Genomic DNA, 17,491 nt, shown 5'->3' on the forward strand with positions numbered 1-17,491 from the left:
GAAAGCGTCAGAGTGGGTGAGGCGAGTGCTGAATGGAGGGGGATAGCGGATCGTGGGAAATGCCCTAAGGTTGCTATCCCACGGCACTGAGATTCTCCTGGTGGGGGGAATCGGGGATTTTCGGATTTTTTCACCCGACCATTTTCGGTTCCCCTCGTCTAACTCTTTTCACCGCTAAAATCCACGAATTTGATGTAATTCGTCAACTTGCGTAAAACGGCGCTGCGAGCACTAAATGACTTCAGTTTTCTACATTTTTCCGAGTCAACTACCAACGACGTGCGTGCGACAGTGTATGACGCGAAATTCAAAGTATTCGAGGTATTCAAGGCGGTACTTTTCGCATAACTATTCGAAACCTCGAATATCGAATACTTTCTAGTATTCGAGTATTCGCGGATACTATTCGCACATCTCTAGTTACAACAATGCAGAGCACCTAAAGCTATCAAAGCCCCTCCCATTTGTTCTCTGCCATGCCTCTCCATCTTGTCAAGAGTCAGCATGAATAGTGAATGCCCGAATGAAAATGAACAGTTTGACTGTCGAACGGTATGTCTGTACGTTTTTTTCGTCTGGGTGATTATGTTCAGTTTGCTGCTTGTGTTAATCTTATCATTTGCGTTCTTTTGAGCATTCTTTAAAAAATATTTGGCAATAGTCTTCCACAAATTACTAGTCAAGCCTGTTTCTGAATTATTGAATTGTAATTTGGTAACAGAGGTAAAGAGCTTCCAATGCGGCTGGAGAAAATAGACTGAAGCATCTACTCACAATTATTGGAGCCATGAAGAAATAATTTTGTCAACCATATTGATTTTATTCTATGAAACATGCTATATCACTACATTTCCATGTAATGATATTGTGACTACTTCACTAGGTTACTTTAAAACATTACAGTGATGAGTTACTCGTGTTTTACACATTTTGCCCTTATATGCCACCGGTAATGAGATACATCATTACTATGTTGACTAAGCACTGATTACATCAGTAGACAAGTAGTTTACTCAATTGCCTTTGTTTTTTGCTAGTCAGAAGGGGATTATAAATCACAGAGAATGCTGGCGTAAAGTAAGATCTCACTATCAATTCAAGTAAATGTTTGTTGTACTTCTTGGAGAGAATAAAATTAGGCTGAAATTATGTTTGAATTAATTATTCGACTAAAATGACGTCAGTAAGAAGTGTTTTACCATGACTAGGTATTTTAAAGACACCTTTAAACTAATGTTGAATGTATTGACCAGCCTTCACAATGTGATTTTAAAGAAATTATACTACACGCCAGGAAGTAATGAGAAATCATTTTCTTTGCAAAAATTATTTTTGTAGAATCAAATAAAAACATTGTGTAGCATGTAAGAACCATGGATTTTAATCACATATGCTGTTTAGAGTGATAGGGAATGGACCTTTGAATTGCAAGCACTCAATACAGAAAAACTCCAAAGGGGAGATTACTGAACTGGGTGTCATAGTACATAGAATGTGGGAATAGCATCAAACTTAATTCGTTCAAGCAAGGACTAAACAGGGAGGGAATGATATGGAAAATATGTAAAAAATTAATATGCCCTAACTGTTCACCTAGAACAGTTATTTGGAACTTTTCTATTTGCTGAACAGGATGAAAATGAAAAGTTGATGGAAAAAAACTGTTTAACGTACCTCTAGTACCAATACAGGAAGTGTCTTAGTTTCGTTAGCCTAGACTTAGATTAATCAGTTATTATGCTTATAACCATACCAGCTAGCTCTATATCATGTCTCCTTGTTCTGTTTCAATCGTCTTCAGTGCTCTCTCTGCAGTCCTTATCATCCTTTGCTGCTGTGCCCTTCACACATAGTTTCATGCTGACTTTACAGTCCCGGACAAAAAGTCTTACTTACCAAGAACTGAAAATTCTTTAGTCCCAAATGGACAACAAATTGGTCGTGTTGTGTTACCTCACCCCCACTACAAATGCTCTTGAGTGTCAAGCAAGGACCTTCTTCCCTGCTTGTCAAAAAGAGTTATGGAGGAAAACATTTTGATCCATGATTTTTTTGATTAGGTGCTCGTACGTCTCCACCCCTGCACTAGAGAGAATCCTCCATGGAGTTAAGATATGAAGTTTTCTCTGGCTGTCCTTTTATCCACTGAGAGGAATTTTTGGGTATATCCCTGGAATATCACTATGGAAAAGCCCTTTATGCATAACTATTAGATGTGTCGCGTTTATGCGTTCATGCAAAAACTTCATAGTTTCTAGGAAAGTAATAATGCTATTCACAAGGAGGATAACTTAAGAAGTTGCCACTGCACGTCCACTAGCAGTAAATGTTGCTCTTTCAAAATCATCCAGAACATCAATCAGTTGCTTGATAGCATCCTAATGTGTCTACATGTTAACTCAGGTTAGAGGGAGCTAATGTTGCTTGCTTCTCTTCCAGAATACACCTCATCATTTGAAAAATGGAGTTCTGTTTTGTGAGTTCATCCTGGATGAGCTTAGAATGAGAAGTGGTGAAAATAATTTTTTGAATGTTGATGTATTGATGGGTATGCGTTCAGCCAGGGGCCTGCATATGTGGTCGTTGAAGTCACCGACAGCACTCCCGTTTTTTTACTGCTATTTTAATGAGAATTTCGATCCTTTTTAACTTAGATGGGTCATTGCAAAGCCTTCATTTGGCTTAAAGAAACCAAACTGACGAAAGGGGAAGCCCGCATCCTTGTTATAGTCTTCAAATTCATGATGATCTTTCTGATTAGTGGAACCGTTCAGGAGCAGTAGCTGAGTGCGTGACAGAAGGTACCCCAAGAGTCAGTTGTTTTCGCCATTTTCAATTTTGTTAAGTTTCAAGGGGGAAACCGAGGGTTCTAGGATATTGTCCCCTAATCATTTTTGTACGATATCTATTTACCACTCTTATCTGTGAATTTGATGTGGTTCGTTAACTTTCCTAAAATGGCACTGCATGTTAACGGCTAGAGTCCTCTATGTTGTTTCCCAGTCAACTACCAAAGAAGTGCATGAAACAGTGTATGGCACAAAATTCAAGGTATTCGAGATCATACTTTGAGCATAATTATTGGAGATCCCGAGTATCGAATACACCCATGTCTCGTATAGCGCAAGGGATGCGTTCCTTGGGGTCTTTGCGCTATACGAATTTGCGTTATACGAGAGCATTTTAACATTGGGAAGATAGGGATGCATTCCTGGTAGCATAGGTCTTGGGTACTGAATTTCCTCTAAAACATATATATTCCCATAAATAGCCTAAGGAAACATTATTTATATTATTTTTTATAGTTAAAAACATCTTTAAAGATAGTATGCATGCATTTGAAGACTTTTATTCACGTTAAAAAAAATTCTTACGTGCTTTTGAAATTCCCTCCTGTCGTGCGGGTGGGCTAACATCTGCTATCTCAGGGAATCGTAATGCGTTGCCGGCAGTTGACGATTTTTCAAAGTAGTCTAAAAACAACTATTGTGTCACCCAGGCCCTTTTGTCGCTCATCGAAGTGACAGGCAAACGCTACTTTGAATGCCATTTCTTAGCTAGCGGAGTTTATGAATGATAAATCATTTTAATTTGAAGTCCTCTGAGTCATTAGCGGCTACGTGAAACAGTCTTTAAATGTCTTGAAGCCTTCCCAGGTTTTCCTTCCCTGAAAATGAATGAACGAGAAAGCATTCTTTTCCAATAGAATATCGTCTCGTCAACACTAAAAACTAGTTGAGGGGGAAAGGAGCCACTTTCAATCACAGCTTGGAGTTCATCAGAAAATGTTGTGGTGACTGCGCTATCAACACTTGCAGAGTCACCTGATATCGTCGCACTGAAAATACCTGCTTGCCGTTTAAATTCTGGAACCAACCGGAGCTTTCACTAAATGTCTCGGAGCGATTACCACTCTCGTCTTTTTGCACTGATTCACTATGAACTTTCCGTATGTGTAGACCGCTTGGTTGAAGTTGGTGCGGCTGAGGTCACTGATGTTTTAACTTCGTCTTTATTCAGAATAAGGCTTCGGGCGTTTAAACTTCCGCGCAATATCGCTTTGACGTTCTCCATTTTCAAAGCAATTGTCCTATATCAATTTCTCTTCTAGGCTTATGGCTTTTCTTGATAAATTCTTGATTTTTCTACCCGCATTCCTATTTTTTGCCATTTTCTCTTGGTTTTTACTCTGCATGGCTCTATCGAAATCACCTTCTACTGCTGAACTGTATTCTTGAGACGCAGAGGGCCTACGACTGCAGGGAGGGAACGAAGCTATTGTGTTTGAGACTCTACAGCGGACCCTCTTATACGTTGGTGCTCTTCATGCGCAACTCGACCATTGCTCCATCTCTCCCCCGTGAATACCGATGACTTTGAAGGCTTTAGCATAGACCCTCTACCTGGAAGTCAATCGCCCGATAACCTATGACGGCAAAAATTACGTCTCAACCAGTATTGCTTAAAAAAACTTATTTCCACTAGCCCCACGCTTAATTAATGATCTAAATTAACTCATTCTGTTAAGGAGACGAGATAAATTACTTCAGTAGGCCGGCTATCTGGATCCAATGACGAGTAATCCTTTTGGCCATTGCACAGCAATGGATTTCGATTGATATATAAACAAAAAAGAAGATTTGAGGCAAGCAATAATATTTGTATGTGTAAAATGAAAGAAATTTCGTGTGTACTAAGCGCAAGTTCACGTTTTATCACGAGAGCGTTTAAGATTTTTGATTAGGCTACACTGCGTTGCAATGTTTCCCCGAGGAACGAATTTGCGCTATATCGAAATTGCGCTATACGAGACATGGGTGTACTTTCTAGTATTAAACAACAGCAAAATGTATTAAACTCTCTAGTGTCTTAATGATGTTCCAATTACAAAGTACATATTATTGCCACTGGTGGCACTTTTCATCCAGGGAATACTAAAAACAAGGTGCGTTTAAAGCAATATGTATGCATTGGAATTGTAATTTTCTTTCTGTTTATCATGTTCAATGAGCATATTATACCAAATTGGGCAAAAACAGCAAAACAAAGTGGAGCAAAATTTTTACAACATGGATGTATAGTACTGATGGGTAAATATTACTTGTAATGCCGTCTTGTTAGATCTTGTTGCCTGTTGGAAGGATAGCTGCACCTTACAAATTTTAAGTGAGAAACAAGTGTCTTGTTTTGAAAATCATTCTGTACGTAGAATTTCTCAGCAACCATTTGTATCAAATCTGCTTCTACAATTGGTAAGAAATATGCCTCTTATGTATTTTCAAAAGACAAAGTTTTGAAAATCATTCTGTACGTAGAACTTCTGTGCGACCATTTATATCAAATCTGCTTCTACAATTGGTAAGAAATATGCCTCTTATGTATTTTCAAAAGACGTGTTAGAGGCCTTCATGAAGCCAAATATTTTGCCACAAATCATAAGGTGGATGATGCACCCACTCACATAATGAAAACCTGCGTGCCTAATGGAAGGTCATCATGTACTATTTTTCCTTCAGATAGTTCTTTGGCTCATTGTATAAGTGAGGTAATTCATGTCATAGGACTGGAGAAATATGTTCCCTAACCAAGATTATTCTATAAATGAATAGCTTCTGGAGAAAGTTTGGAAATTCATGGGATCTAGTAGAGTTATTCATGGGACCATGAACAATCTGTGTATTGGTGAGGTTGTTGTATGCATGAGGTTCTGCTTAGTGTGATTTGGTGTTTTCATTATTTGTATCTCCATCTTATTTTCAGTGCCCTTGACTTTACCATGGACGTTGTCCATAACGAGGGAGGGTTGTACAATACATTTGCACCCGCACAAATCTCTGAGTCTCGTAGTGGAAAGCCTCCATTGCTCTCCTCTCACTTGCAAAGGCGGTCTCCGCAAGAGGTAAAGGTGATTATTTCTTTCTATTTTATCGTCTTATTCAAATTGCGTGTCCACCACTCGTTGAAATCTGCTTGCCTCCTCCTCCAGTAATTATGCTGCCCATTTTGTGAGTAAATTGTGAGTGCATTGATCACATTGATTGAGGTATTATTTATATTCATTATTCTGTATACTCCCGACTCTGTTGTCGTCTCTCTGACTAGGATGACGTGCAGCCCATGTATCACCTTCTCCTATCTTTGGGCTGATTATAACCCTAGCCCCCTGTATATATTAAGCCATGGAAATTACGTCTTGCTGCTGAAACCTAGAGCAGCATTCATTAAGTTTTGCATGCACATTTAAGGCATGTATAGTTCAAAAGACTTTTTAATCATTCTGTTTTATCTAAGTAATTAACACTTGTTCATGAGAAAAATCAATTTGAGCAATAAATTTCAAAATGATTAGCAACATTAGTTTATTTATTTATTTATTTTACGGGAGTAAATCCAATTTACAAATATTAGTTGTGAGGAAAATTACAAGAAAAGTAATACATGTAAATTTAAAGTCTCAATTTTTGTGCAATAAAGGATGGATATCATATACAATTTACATCAAGTCGATAGCTAATGTATTGACAGCAAATATGTTAACAAATTTCGTTTAAATGAGTCAATTGAATCATAAAATATGTCAGCATCAGTCACATGTGATGCACTGTTAAATAACCTCATTGCCCCGGTGACAAAATTATTGTAAACAATATTGTTTTTACAAAATTTAACAAAGAAAGTGTTGCAATTTCTTGTTGAGGTAACTAAGCAATGAAAACTAATATCATTTAGACAAGTGCAACATACCAAATTATGGCATTGTTTATATAGAAACGGCAGATCATTAAGTTTCCTTCTGACCAATAAAGGTTCCATCTCTAATATTTGAAGAGTTTCTCTGTTTGGGGTGTATCGAGTATTAGTTCTGCCTAGTTATTTTTTTTATCTAATTTTTAGGAGTTGCCTCTGTCAATGATGTAAGAGCCGAAATAAAGAATGGAAATTAATTGATTTGTATGCTGTTTACTTAAAGTTCTTTAATTTTCTTATGCTCAGCCTCTCTTAAAATACTATATACCTCTATGAGTGATTTATGGGAATCCTATTATTTTTATTCGTGAACCCTGTACAAATGGTTTCAATGGTTATTTTTTCTAATGGATCTCTGGATCCATTCTTTTCTTTGTTCCTATGTCGGAGGTATCATTTTAATGCAGCATATTTTGTTAAGCTAAATTCTACTAGGAAATTTAATTTGAATCTGAATTGATACATATTTAATAAAATATTACTGTTTAGGTCACCAATATATTTCATAATCACCAAAAGTTTGTGTTTTATGGCACGGATATTTTAAGGCAATGTTTGTCTTGATAAATATATTATGTTCCAGTCTCCAGCTCCGGTGGCGAGGCCAAATGGCGTTTCACCTCGTGGAAATCCAGGCCCAGGTAAGCAAATGGAGAAATTGTGAGTCTTGGATGTGAAGGTAGATGATTAATTATCACGAGGGGCATATTATAAGTAAGGTCTCTTAAATTTTTTTTTCGTAGTTATTGAGATTTTTTGCCAATACATATTACATGGTTAGAAACCTCGAACATTCAGTTGTTTTACGATGTACTCGTGCTTCCCTCGCGCTTTGTCTTTTGGCATCCATGAGACGAACTTTTGTGATCCGTCCTCAAATCAGTTTCCCGTGAGATGGTAAGAACTGCTTCTTGAACATCATCGTCGTTCTCAAATTTTTGCCCTGCCAAATCATTTTTTAGGGCCGGAAAGAGATGATATTCACAGGATATGTGCACTGTAAGGTGGGCGATCAATCACATTCAATTCGAATTGCTCGATGAGTGACGGTGTTTTGTGGGCCTCATCCTTATCCCTTGTGGGATTCACGCCTTGTCCTGGTGCAATCGAACACCCTCTGTCAACCTGCTTCGTCTTTTGTTCTGTATAGCCCTTCGAAGTTTGCATAGGGTCCCATAGTGCCTCTGGGAGTTGATTTTTGTATCCTTGGGCCAAATCCACCAGCAGGACACATTTTCTGTTGCACTAGACAGTATCCACAATCAATGCTGATTGTGGATAATGTGGATTGATTTGCCTGCTGATTTCGAGAATTCCTCTCCTCATGAACAACATGAGGCAGCAAAGCAGTAAATTTTCTGCACCACTTACGCTGAGTTTTCAAGTCGCTTTGGAAAATACAGTCCTAACAATTGGCTATTATTTTCAATCGGAGAAGCCTTCTTCGCGTGCAGAAACGAACCGAAGTTCGCACTTGGCGGGAGCAGCAATTGGGACATCCATCACAAATGGGTGCTGCACTGATGATAGGGTGGTTTCCTATTATTTTTTCATTGCCTAAATCGAAAGATTATTACTCCTGAAGTACGAATTTCACACTTTTAGATTTTTAAATGGCGGTATCTATATTTTGCGATTAAATGAAAAGTGAAAATTTTCAAGCGCGCGAAAACGTGACGGCTAATTATGAATGCTGGGAAAAGCCTGTGTGACGTCATGCTAACAGGTACCAGAAACCCCTGCTTGCAGGCAGTGCTTGGCTTAAAGAAGGATTATCAATATCTTATGAAACGAAGGAAACTTTCCGAACATAGGCAGTTTTAATAGGTGATTATTAAGAGATGTTTCCCCGAGCTCCGTGCCTCATGCATGCATTGGTAATCCCAGATGATGTAAAACTCCTCTCTACTCATTTAGAAACTCGGTCCCTGTGACATCACATGGAGTGGCATGGCATGGGCGCCAATCTGGCCTTTTTCAAATGCGGTTAAAATTGACCATTGCCATTCGTCTAAACTGGGATTTGTAAAACCAAATAATTTGTATGTTATGAATACACTAATGATGGGTAACGAATCACAATCAATGTCTTTCGTTTTCTTTGATGAAGGAAACTACCCTATTATCTTCTTAATTAGAAGCTGTTTATGCGATGGCAAGTGGGGAGGACCAACAAACACTACAGGGTGGCTAGATTTTGTGCAGTGCTGCTATGCCTAGGCTTTGTGGACCTTTCTTATGATATGCCCCTTGTAATGCTGTAATTTTCCAAATCTCAAACTTGTTTGCACAAACAAAAGCAAAGATATTTTGCTTTTGGAGAATATGGTTACAGCATGCATACCAATTATTCCTGTTGCTTTCTGATGAACTGTTTTATACTGCTCCTGTATCTATTGTGTAGCAGGAATCCTGACATTCATACATCCCAAACAGTCGGTAAAGACATTTTTAAGCTTGTAACAGGTAACATGATTTTTTATCCTTTTTAGGGGATGAGGGATTGCAGTCACTTTTTCTGTGACTCAGGTCATTCCTCTTTTCCATCTCTGAAAACATCATTTTGCCAATCACAGCCTAAAGGGATTGTAATACCACCTTCAGCATTCAATGGAATAAGGGCTACAAGCATTGTGGGAACAGTGAAAGCTATGGAAAATGAGACAACCAATAATTATAGCTTGGCCCAGTACACTATTGTTATCCTTATTATTTTCATGGTCACTTAAAAGCTATTACTGAAGTTATCTGTCTTAGGGATGGAAATTTCGTTGACTCAGGCTAGTGATAAATTTTAGAATAATAAATTTTTTAATTTAATAAATTTATATGAATTTAATAAATATTGTTACTGTTATGAGTAATGATGTAAATCCCTTATTTTATAGATCTCCAATTATAGCCCCCGTCTTTTTTCCCCAAAATCTCTTGGAGAAAATTAATAGGGGGTCTATATTAGGCCATTAGTGATATCAGAGGTTAATAGGGCAACCTAATCATCACAGTCAAGTTTTCTATTATTATCTTGTCTTCATTTGCAAAACCTATATAATATGTTTTTAATCATTAGTTGGAAACTAGATTTTTAATTGTAATTTTTAGCTTATTTAGCACCTCTCTGTGCTTCCCTTGTCCACTCCTTTCTCTTAAAGAGCGATTGTCTGGTTCTAGTTCCCCCAACTCATTGCAGTTGACACTGTCTGATGGTGCGTGTTTTTGTCATTCTAATTGCTCCTTATATTACTTAATTTATTTATTTCTAAAGGTTTTAAAACTAGCAGTGGACCATTCATGTAGCCAACATTGTTTTTTTTCCCAAAAATTTAACCATGCTATACTTTCAATTCCCATAATTTTTTTATAACGATCATGGAGATAAGTAACAGGAGTTAGGAATCTGCATGTGTTGGTGAAGGTTTAACGCTGAATGTTTTACCCACCCCTCTACAAGTGATGTAACAGTATATAGGGAAATCACCTTTCGCCTTTAGCATTCCACCTTGCTTTGCGTCAATAGTAACAATAATTTGCAGCAATATAACTCTAGGTATGGTTGTAATGCCATGAATTTTATCCTTCATGCGGGTCTCATGGGAATGTAGAATTGCCACACTGTTGTTCTCTCTCTCTATAAAAAAATGAGGCAAACATAATAAAATTTTCTTTTCTAGTTGCTGCGCCTCCTGTGAAAACTTCTGCCGCTGTTAAGTTGGAGAGTTTGAGGGCAAGAGCCACGCAGCCAGGGGCAACCCCGCCTCCCCCCTGTATCTTATCCCCAGCCGACAAAGGACCTGTAACAATGCTCAATGAGTTACGTCCCGGTCTCAAGTAAGTAGCCAATTCTGTTCCATTGGTCAATTTTTCTTCTAAAATCTCAAGATTATAGAAAATAATTTTTTATGAATTAATTGCCTGTATGAATCAAATTAGCTTATTATTGTATGAGATACTTGAGCTATTATCAAATATAATTAAGTATATAAAGTATACTTATTTCTTAGCCAGTATTTTGTTCAGTGAATAAAAGGCACAATCTCATCAAATTATGTATCTTCAGGGGTGTAAAAGTAAAAACTTCTGTATTACTAGTATTTTGGCATATTTGCATTTTAAATTCAGTTTGTTAAAGTCAAAGGGAATGATGGTTTACGGATGGTTGATCTCAGAGTTGCCTCTTATTCATTTTCATTTTTTGGATTGCATATTCAAATAGAAATGATCTATCATTGGTGAACCGCTGTCAAGGGTCCAGTTGAGTGATCATTGCAGTCATCATAGATGTATAAAATAGGGATGAGTCAATTTCAAATGTCAGTTCTCAATTCCAACGAATCTCGGGCGTATAATATGAAATAAGAACAGGGTAATTTCCTTCTTCGAAGAATGCAAAAGGCATTGAGTGCGATTTGTTGCCCACCATTAGTGTATTCATAATATACATATTATGTGGTTTTAGAAATCCCAGTTTAGATGAATGTAAATTGCCAATTTTAACCTCATTTGAAAAAGGCCAGATTGACGGCCATGCGATGCCACTCCACGTGACATCACAGGGACCCAGATGCTATACAAGTAGTCAGGAGTTTTAAATTGTCTGAGATTACCAATGCATGCCTGAGGCACAGAGATCAGGGAAACAACTCTAAATACAGTAGAATCCTAATTTAAGGTTTTTCAGGGGGGACAAAATTTAAAACACTAAATGTGGAAAAACACTAAATGAGGACCTGCCATTTTTTTCAGGTTTCAGGGTCTGTAATGATTGGAATGGCTTTTTTTTAATAAAAAATATTATTTTAAGTAACTAAAAGGTGCTGAATGCAGCAAAAAATTCTTAAATGAAATGCTCACTTGCCCTATGAAGGTTGGATAATACTTTTCAGGAATCAGCTAAAAAAATGGGTAGTAAAAATAAGAAATGAGAGGATGACAATTGTTTTAATGAAATATTTTAAGAAAATTCTAATTATCATCAACTTAAAAGCATTCCCACACAGATTATTATTATGGACATTAGTGATTCCATTTTTATGCATATTTCAGTGGTCTCGATGAAATTTAGAATTATTTCTGTAAAAGTGACATGTAGGTGACTATAGCATTTCTAATATAATAAGAAAAGGTGTAAGTAGGAACTCGAAAAATCATGAGGAATGAGTGAAATAAAGGGACAGCAGAAGATCGTTAATCCCGAATTCTCAACTACCGAATATCTAGTAAAAGGGAGGTTTTCTGGAATTTTGCCAACTTAACGTTTTCTGTTGCCTCGGCGAAACAAGGGATTTATGAGCCTTTAAAAAGCCTCCTATGCGCACATTTTGGATTTCGAGGTCATCCAAAAAAGTAGAACCTTATTTTAGTATGCGCACAAGTCGATGGTGATTCAACTCGATGATAACACCAGATTCGTTGTCATATATCCGCGGCCTTATGCAGGTCGAATGGAGCCGGGAGAAGTTGCTTACGCGGCGCGCTGATCACCTTGACTCCGACTCGCCTTGTTTCTCGGCAGCTTTTAATAAAATTTGGTTGGACCTTGAATAACGATTAGCTAAACTCTGTTTAGTGAAAAGGTTTAATCTTCAACAGAACTGGATTCCATCCGAAAAATTGTCAGTGCCTCTGGAGTTAGGCAATTTCGTCAGGGTTATGATGTCGAAGTCAACCACCAAAGGATACCTGCCGGATTTTCGTATTTTTCTGCGCTTATCTCTTCTACCGTCAGTATGCGGTGATTTTTTTTCCAGCATGAGCGATTTATTTAGAGTCATGGACCGTGATAGTTCGTCAAAACTTGTCATTCTCTTTTGACATTAATTAGCACGAGATAAATATTTGTGAATCGACAGCGATATCAACCAGCCGCATGTCGATAAATTGGCTCCGAGATATCTAAATTACGATGTAAAATAATGTTGTTCCGTAGGGAAAGAATGCTCTCACTCAAGGTCATGACAGGGGAACCACTTCCTCTGTTCTTTCGCTGTTCCTCCGTGGAAACTGACCTTGGAATGGATTATAGAAAGAATCTTCTAGTGAACTGCGCAATTGATATTGGGACTCCTCTTTTGAAAAGAGAAAGTAGCCGACTGAAAAAATATTGGGCTAATAATCGACTACCCGTAGGGAGTAGAGTTGAAAGGGGCATAAGCCATCAATTGAAAACATAACGAGAAAACCATTATTGTAGCGGCCCTCGGAGGATAACTCGTGTCATCAGTCGTCACGTATCATCGAAGTCAAGTTCAAGAAGTGAAGGATAAGGTAGTTCGAGGTTATTAAGGGATGACTTTGCTCCATTAGATCGGATCTTATACAAAAAGTGTCTGGTGTTTGGATCAGAAGGGGAGCGAAACGTTACGAGAAGACAAATCACCCAACTTGCGAGTTGAAGGTCGCAGCGCTGTGCTCGCGGAAGAAAGCAGTTGAAGAAGCGTTCGCCGGTAGATTCTATAGACTCTTGGTAAACTTTCATGAGACTGTTCTTGTTGATGAACATAAATTCGAAGATTTGGATGAACCGTCATGAAAAAACGTTAAATCGGGCAAAAAAATCTGAGCAGGACAAATTTTTACGACCATAAATGCGGAAAAATGCAAAATGCGAAAACACTAAATACCGATAATTTTTACATTGTCCTAATAGGGAATGAATCGGGACCCAAAAAAATAAACGCTAAATACTGAAAAACGTTAAATGCGAAGACGGATCCGACTGTAATCACCTATTAAAATTGTCTATGATCGGAAAGTTTCCTTCGTTTGATAGGGTATTAATAATCCTTAGTTAAGCCAAGTGCTACCTGCTAGCAGCCTGCATCGTGGCAGCGCTCATAGCCTCGTACCATAGTGGTCTCACACAGCAGCAGAATGATTCACACAGGCTTTTTTCACTTTTCATTTAATCACAAAAAATAGATATTGACATTTAAAAATTTAAAATCGCAAAATACGTACTCCAGGAGTAATTATCTTTCGATTTAGGCAATAAAAGAAATAGTAAACCACCCTATTGATCGCTTAAAGTAGATTCTGTTTCCTTTGATATCAGGAAGATATTTATTTTGAAAATAAGACTATAAGCTTGGGGCATAAAGGCTGCCACACTCATGAGCCATAGTGCTCTGCACATTATTAATTTAACAATTTGTGTCTGGAACAGTTTAAGTGTTTATTATTTTATTATAGCTGAGGATATATATAAAAAATACTACTTTGCTATTTGAAAAAAATATACTCCTTGCACCACTCAATTGTCTGTTTATTTTATTCCATGCATTTATTAAATTTTAATGACAGCTGTGCTACTGACAAATCCATATCACACCTGTTAGTATGAATAAGAATCAATGGAATAGTAATTGAGAATTGAGGGTTGATTTGAAAGAAACGGAATTGGAATTTAGAAAAGTGGAATTGACTCATCCATAATATTAATAAATAATCTTTTGTTGGAGATTTGTGACAGAAATATAATGGCTGTAAATGAATGTTGTCATCAAATAACTTATAATTCCATTAATTCCCTAATTCTGCAGGTAAGGTTCATGCATAATACATTTTAAGTTTGTTTTGAAGTTCATTCGCATATCTTGTAATATGTAGCATATTAAGTATTCATGTGATGTATAATCACAAACTAGATTTGTCTCTAGCAAATTTTTTACTTCATTCTCTCATCACTAGGTATGAATGTCTATCAGAAAATGGAGAACAGTATGCCAAATTTACAATGAGTGTGGTTGTGGATGGACAGCAGTTCAAAGGAATGGGTAAGTATAGCTTTCTTTAGGCATTTAGCTTGTTAGTTATTTTCACATTAAATGGATCGGGACTTGGTTATCACTGTAGAAGTCTGTTAATGCAAGTGTTGAATGTCCTTGTGTAATCACTTGTTATTATGTGAACTCATTATAGCTGATTTCCAGTGAAAATTGCTTATTTTTCAAATTATTACGGCACAAAAAGTAGAAAATTTGGCTTACTTAGGCATATTTTTTTCTGCCAGAAGTTAATGCATTAATTATTAAATGTGATTTTCAGAAATAATTATGTTAGAATATTACCATATTTCTCCGAATATAGTCCCCCTCTGAATATAGTCCCCCCCTCCTAATTTTGAGGCTTCAGTTTTGGGAAAAGTGTTTTAAAAAATTCTTTTGAATATTGTACCCCCCTTTACTTTTATCTTGGGCATTTTTGGGAAAAAAGGGAGACTATATTCAGACATATACAGTGCAACCTCGATAAAACGAGACCCCACGGTGCTCCAATAAACACTCACTATAGCGAATTCTCGCTATAACAGAGGTGGAGCAAATGATAGCCAATATACCTATTGCGAACAGTTATACAGGAACAGGAGTGGTGTGACGACAGAGAAATTTCTATCTGATAAACATAAGCATAAATCCAGACGAAAGGCAATGCTTTTTTGCATCACTTAATTTCAATATTCAAACAACGACTAACTATTCCAACAATTTATAAGCGCCACACTGAATAAAAATCATGCAAAGCATTGTTTTGTCAATCCTTATGCCAATGCACAACCGACGAAGCCAATATTCTATGCACTTAATTAGTGCATTTACGTAATCATTCTATTATTTTGGTATTTTCCACTGAAAATTCAAAAATTAACTTATAAAACTGCATTGCGGTTATTTAATGCCTCAAATGTTTCCGTTGGTGTATGTTTATTGTTCCTCTACGTTAAGTGGCAGTTAAGTGAAATAACATATTGCATTTGTTTCTGCAGTCAGAAACGGTGGAAGGTTGTATAACGATCCTGCCTTGAAGGCTTTTTCTATCATATGATATAATGCCTTCATTATCTACGGTAAAAAGTTTGCGAAGCTTGAAAAATGATGTGATTAAAATTGCCGGTGTTAAAAAAGTTCCTTTGTGAGTGTTATGCTCGCGACGTATTTGAAATATACCCTGAGTTTACCACAGCACTGGAATAAAAACGATTTGAATTAAAATTGGTAATATTAGAAAAGATATTAATGTGATATTATTTCACGAAAAAATATAATGCAGGTACTATGCTGATATGTCACTTAAGTAAAACAAAAGCAAGATGCAAGAAACTGCGACGAATATAACTCACATGAGTAATATTTGCGGCAAAGAAACGGAAAGGCATAGGCATCTGATGGACCCTAAGGCCAAAACAACTTAAGAGTATGAATTTATTGAATTAACGTCCTCGATAATGACTGAGAAACATGAAAAAGGAATGCAAAATTTTTTTAATTAAATAAACTATAAGCGCAGCATCATCTCTTCACATATGCCTTCTGTGGCGGTGCCAAATGCATATGACATGGCGCCAAACGAGAGTCAGTTGTTCTGTGAGTTCTTCCAGCGGCCACCAGGGGATGCTCGGCTACCCAGGTGACGGAAGAGAGCGCCAGTACGACTCCGACCGCTTACGCAAATAGTTCACCCTTTTGAATAGTACATTGTGACTGTGACAATTACTTGTAACCGCAGCAGAGAATAAATACGTTCATCCACACAATTCACGCTGAGTATCATTGCATCGTACATCCTATATCATCGCTAAGGTGCACTACCTACCTTTTGAGGCATCATTGCAAGAAATACCTTGTTGTACTGCAAGGGTTTTGTCGGGGAGTAGGATGTAAAAAAGTTCCGTTTCATCCATGTTATATCACGCGGGGAATACCTCTTCAGATACTCAGGATCGGAGTCCTTTCCTCCACGACTTGAATTTACACCGCAGGCATCACCAGCAATTAAGACGGGATATAGCGCTTTGGTGCTTGCATTAGTATAATCAACCTTCCGCATTCTTGAAATTCTCGATTCGCAATCTATCCCTGAAATACTCCGCTTTAGGCTTAGGCGTAGCCCCTTTCTCAGAAGTTCCCGCAGATTGGAGTGGGTAAAACCACCCGAACAAAGCTCCATTCTAACTGTACATAGTCTGCATTCCTTGGGCGCTTTTGTTCTTTTTAATTGTGAAGAGCGAATAGCGATAAATAAATTTCGACACTCTCATATTATACTTTTATTTTCTTGCTTAGACGTATTTGGTGTTTTTTTTGGCCATGGTGTCTCCCATCAAATGCTTTCTATTCACGCAACTCACGGACGTGCGGGTATGTTGCCAACTGCTTTCTGCCACCTGAGGAACAAAAGATTAAACATTCGCGAATGTTAATGCCACAATATTTTCACCAAAATGAACTACTTATTTATCGAACGACAGTTTACTATATGAATTTGAGACTGAGCACTCCATGTTAACTTCATTTCTAACAGATCGCAAGAAATTACAGAGATAATGGACTCTTGGTGAAGGTTTTCCGGCGATGGAAACTCTCGCTATGGCGAATGCCAGCACCAAAAGGGCCTCGTAAAAACGAAATTTTTTTACAAGCTTATTATAGGGTCAAATGACGGTGCATCGGCTATCTCTTGTAATGGCAGGGGTCTCGCAATAGCCCGTACTTGCTTTAACGAGGTTCCACTGTACGGTAAATATAGGCAATATCTAGCAAAAAATGCGTGTTACTTCGGCATGAAAAGACAAAATTTGATTTGTGTATGCTTGAGAAGAGCTCAAAAAAATTAGAAAATTGGAAAAAGCAATATTATTCTATAATTATGTAGTTCTCAAATTTTTGCTTAGGCCATGTTCCAATTCATAGGGTTGTCCAATACGTTGTCCCCTAGCACATGATGGTAGGAGTGGGGTTAGAGCGAGCTA

At 37.5% G+C, this 17,491-nt stretch overlaps 1 protein-coding gene across 5 annotated transcripts in view; it reads left to right on the plus strand.

Moving 5' to 3' along the window:
* Nucleotides 1–17,491, plus strand: part of LOC124164361 (double-stranded RNA-specific editase 1-like) — a 99,440-nt gene that overhangs the window by 15,943 nt on the left and 66,006 nt on the right. For 4 of the 5 annotated variants that reach the window (XM_046541650.1, XM_046541649.1, XM_046541651.1 and 1 more), the window contains 4 exons: nucleotides 5,761–5,905; nucleotides 7,331–7,388; nucleotides 10,419–10,575; nucleotides 14,434–14,519. In XM_046541650.1, coding sequence (XP_046397606.1) covers nucleotides 5,761–5,905; nucleotides 7,331–7,388; nucleotides 10,419–10,575; nucleotides 14,434–14,519 — 446 coding nt within the window. The remainder of the gene's footprint in view (nucleotides 1–5,760; nucleotides 5,906–7,330; nucleotides 7,389–10,418; nucleotides 10,576–14,433; nucleotides 14,520–17,491) is intronic. The other variant, XM_046541652.1, reaches the window with a different exon arrangement.

The sequence above is a fragment of the Ischnura elegans genome, chromosome 8, assembly GCF_921293095.1.
Source record: "Ischnura elegans chromosome 8, ioIscEleg1.1, whole genome shotgun sequence".
Taxonomy (NCBI): Eukaryota; Metazoa; Arthropoda; class Insecta; order Odonata; family Coenagrionidae; genus Ischnura; species Ischnura elegans.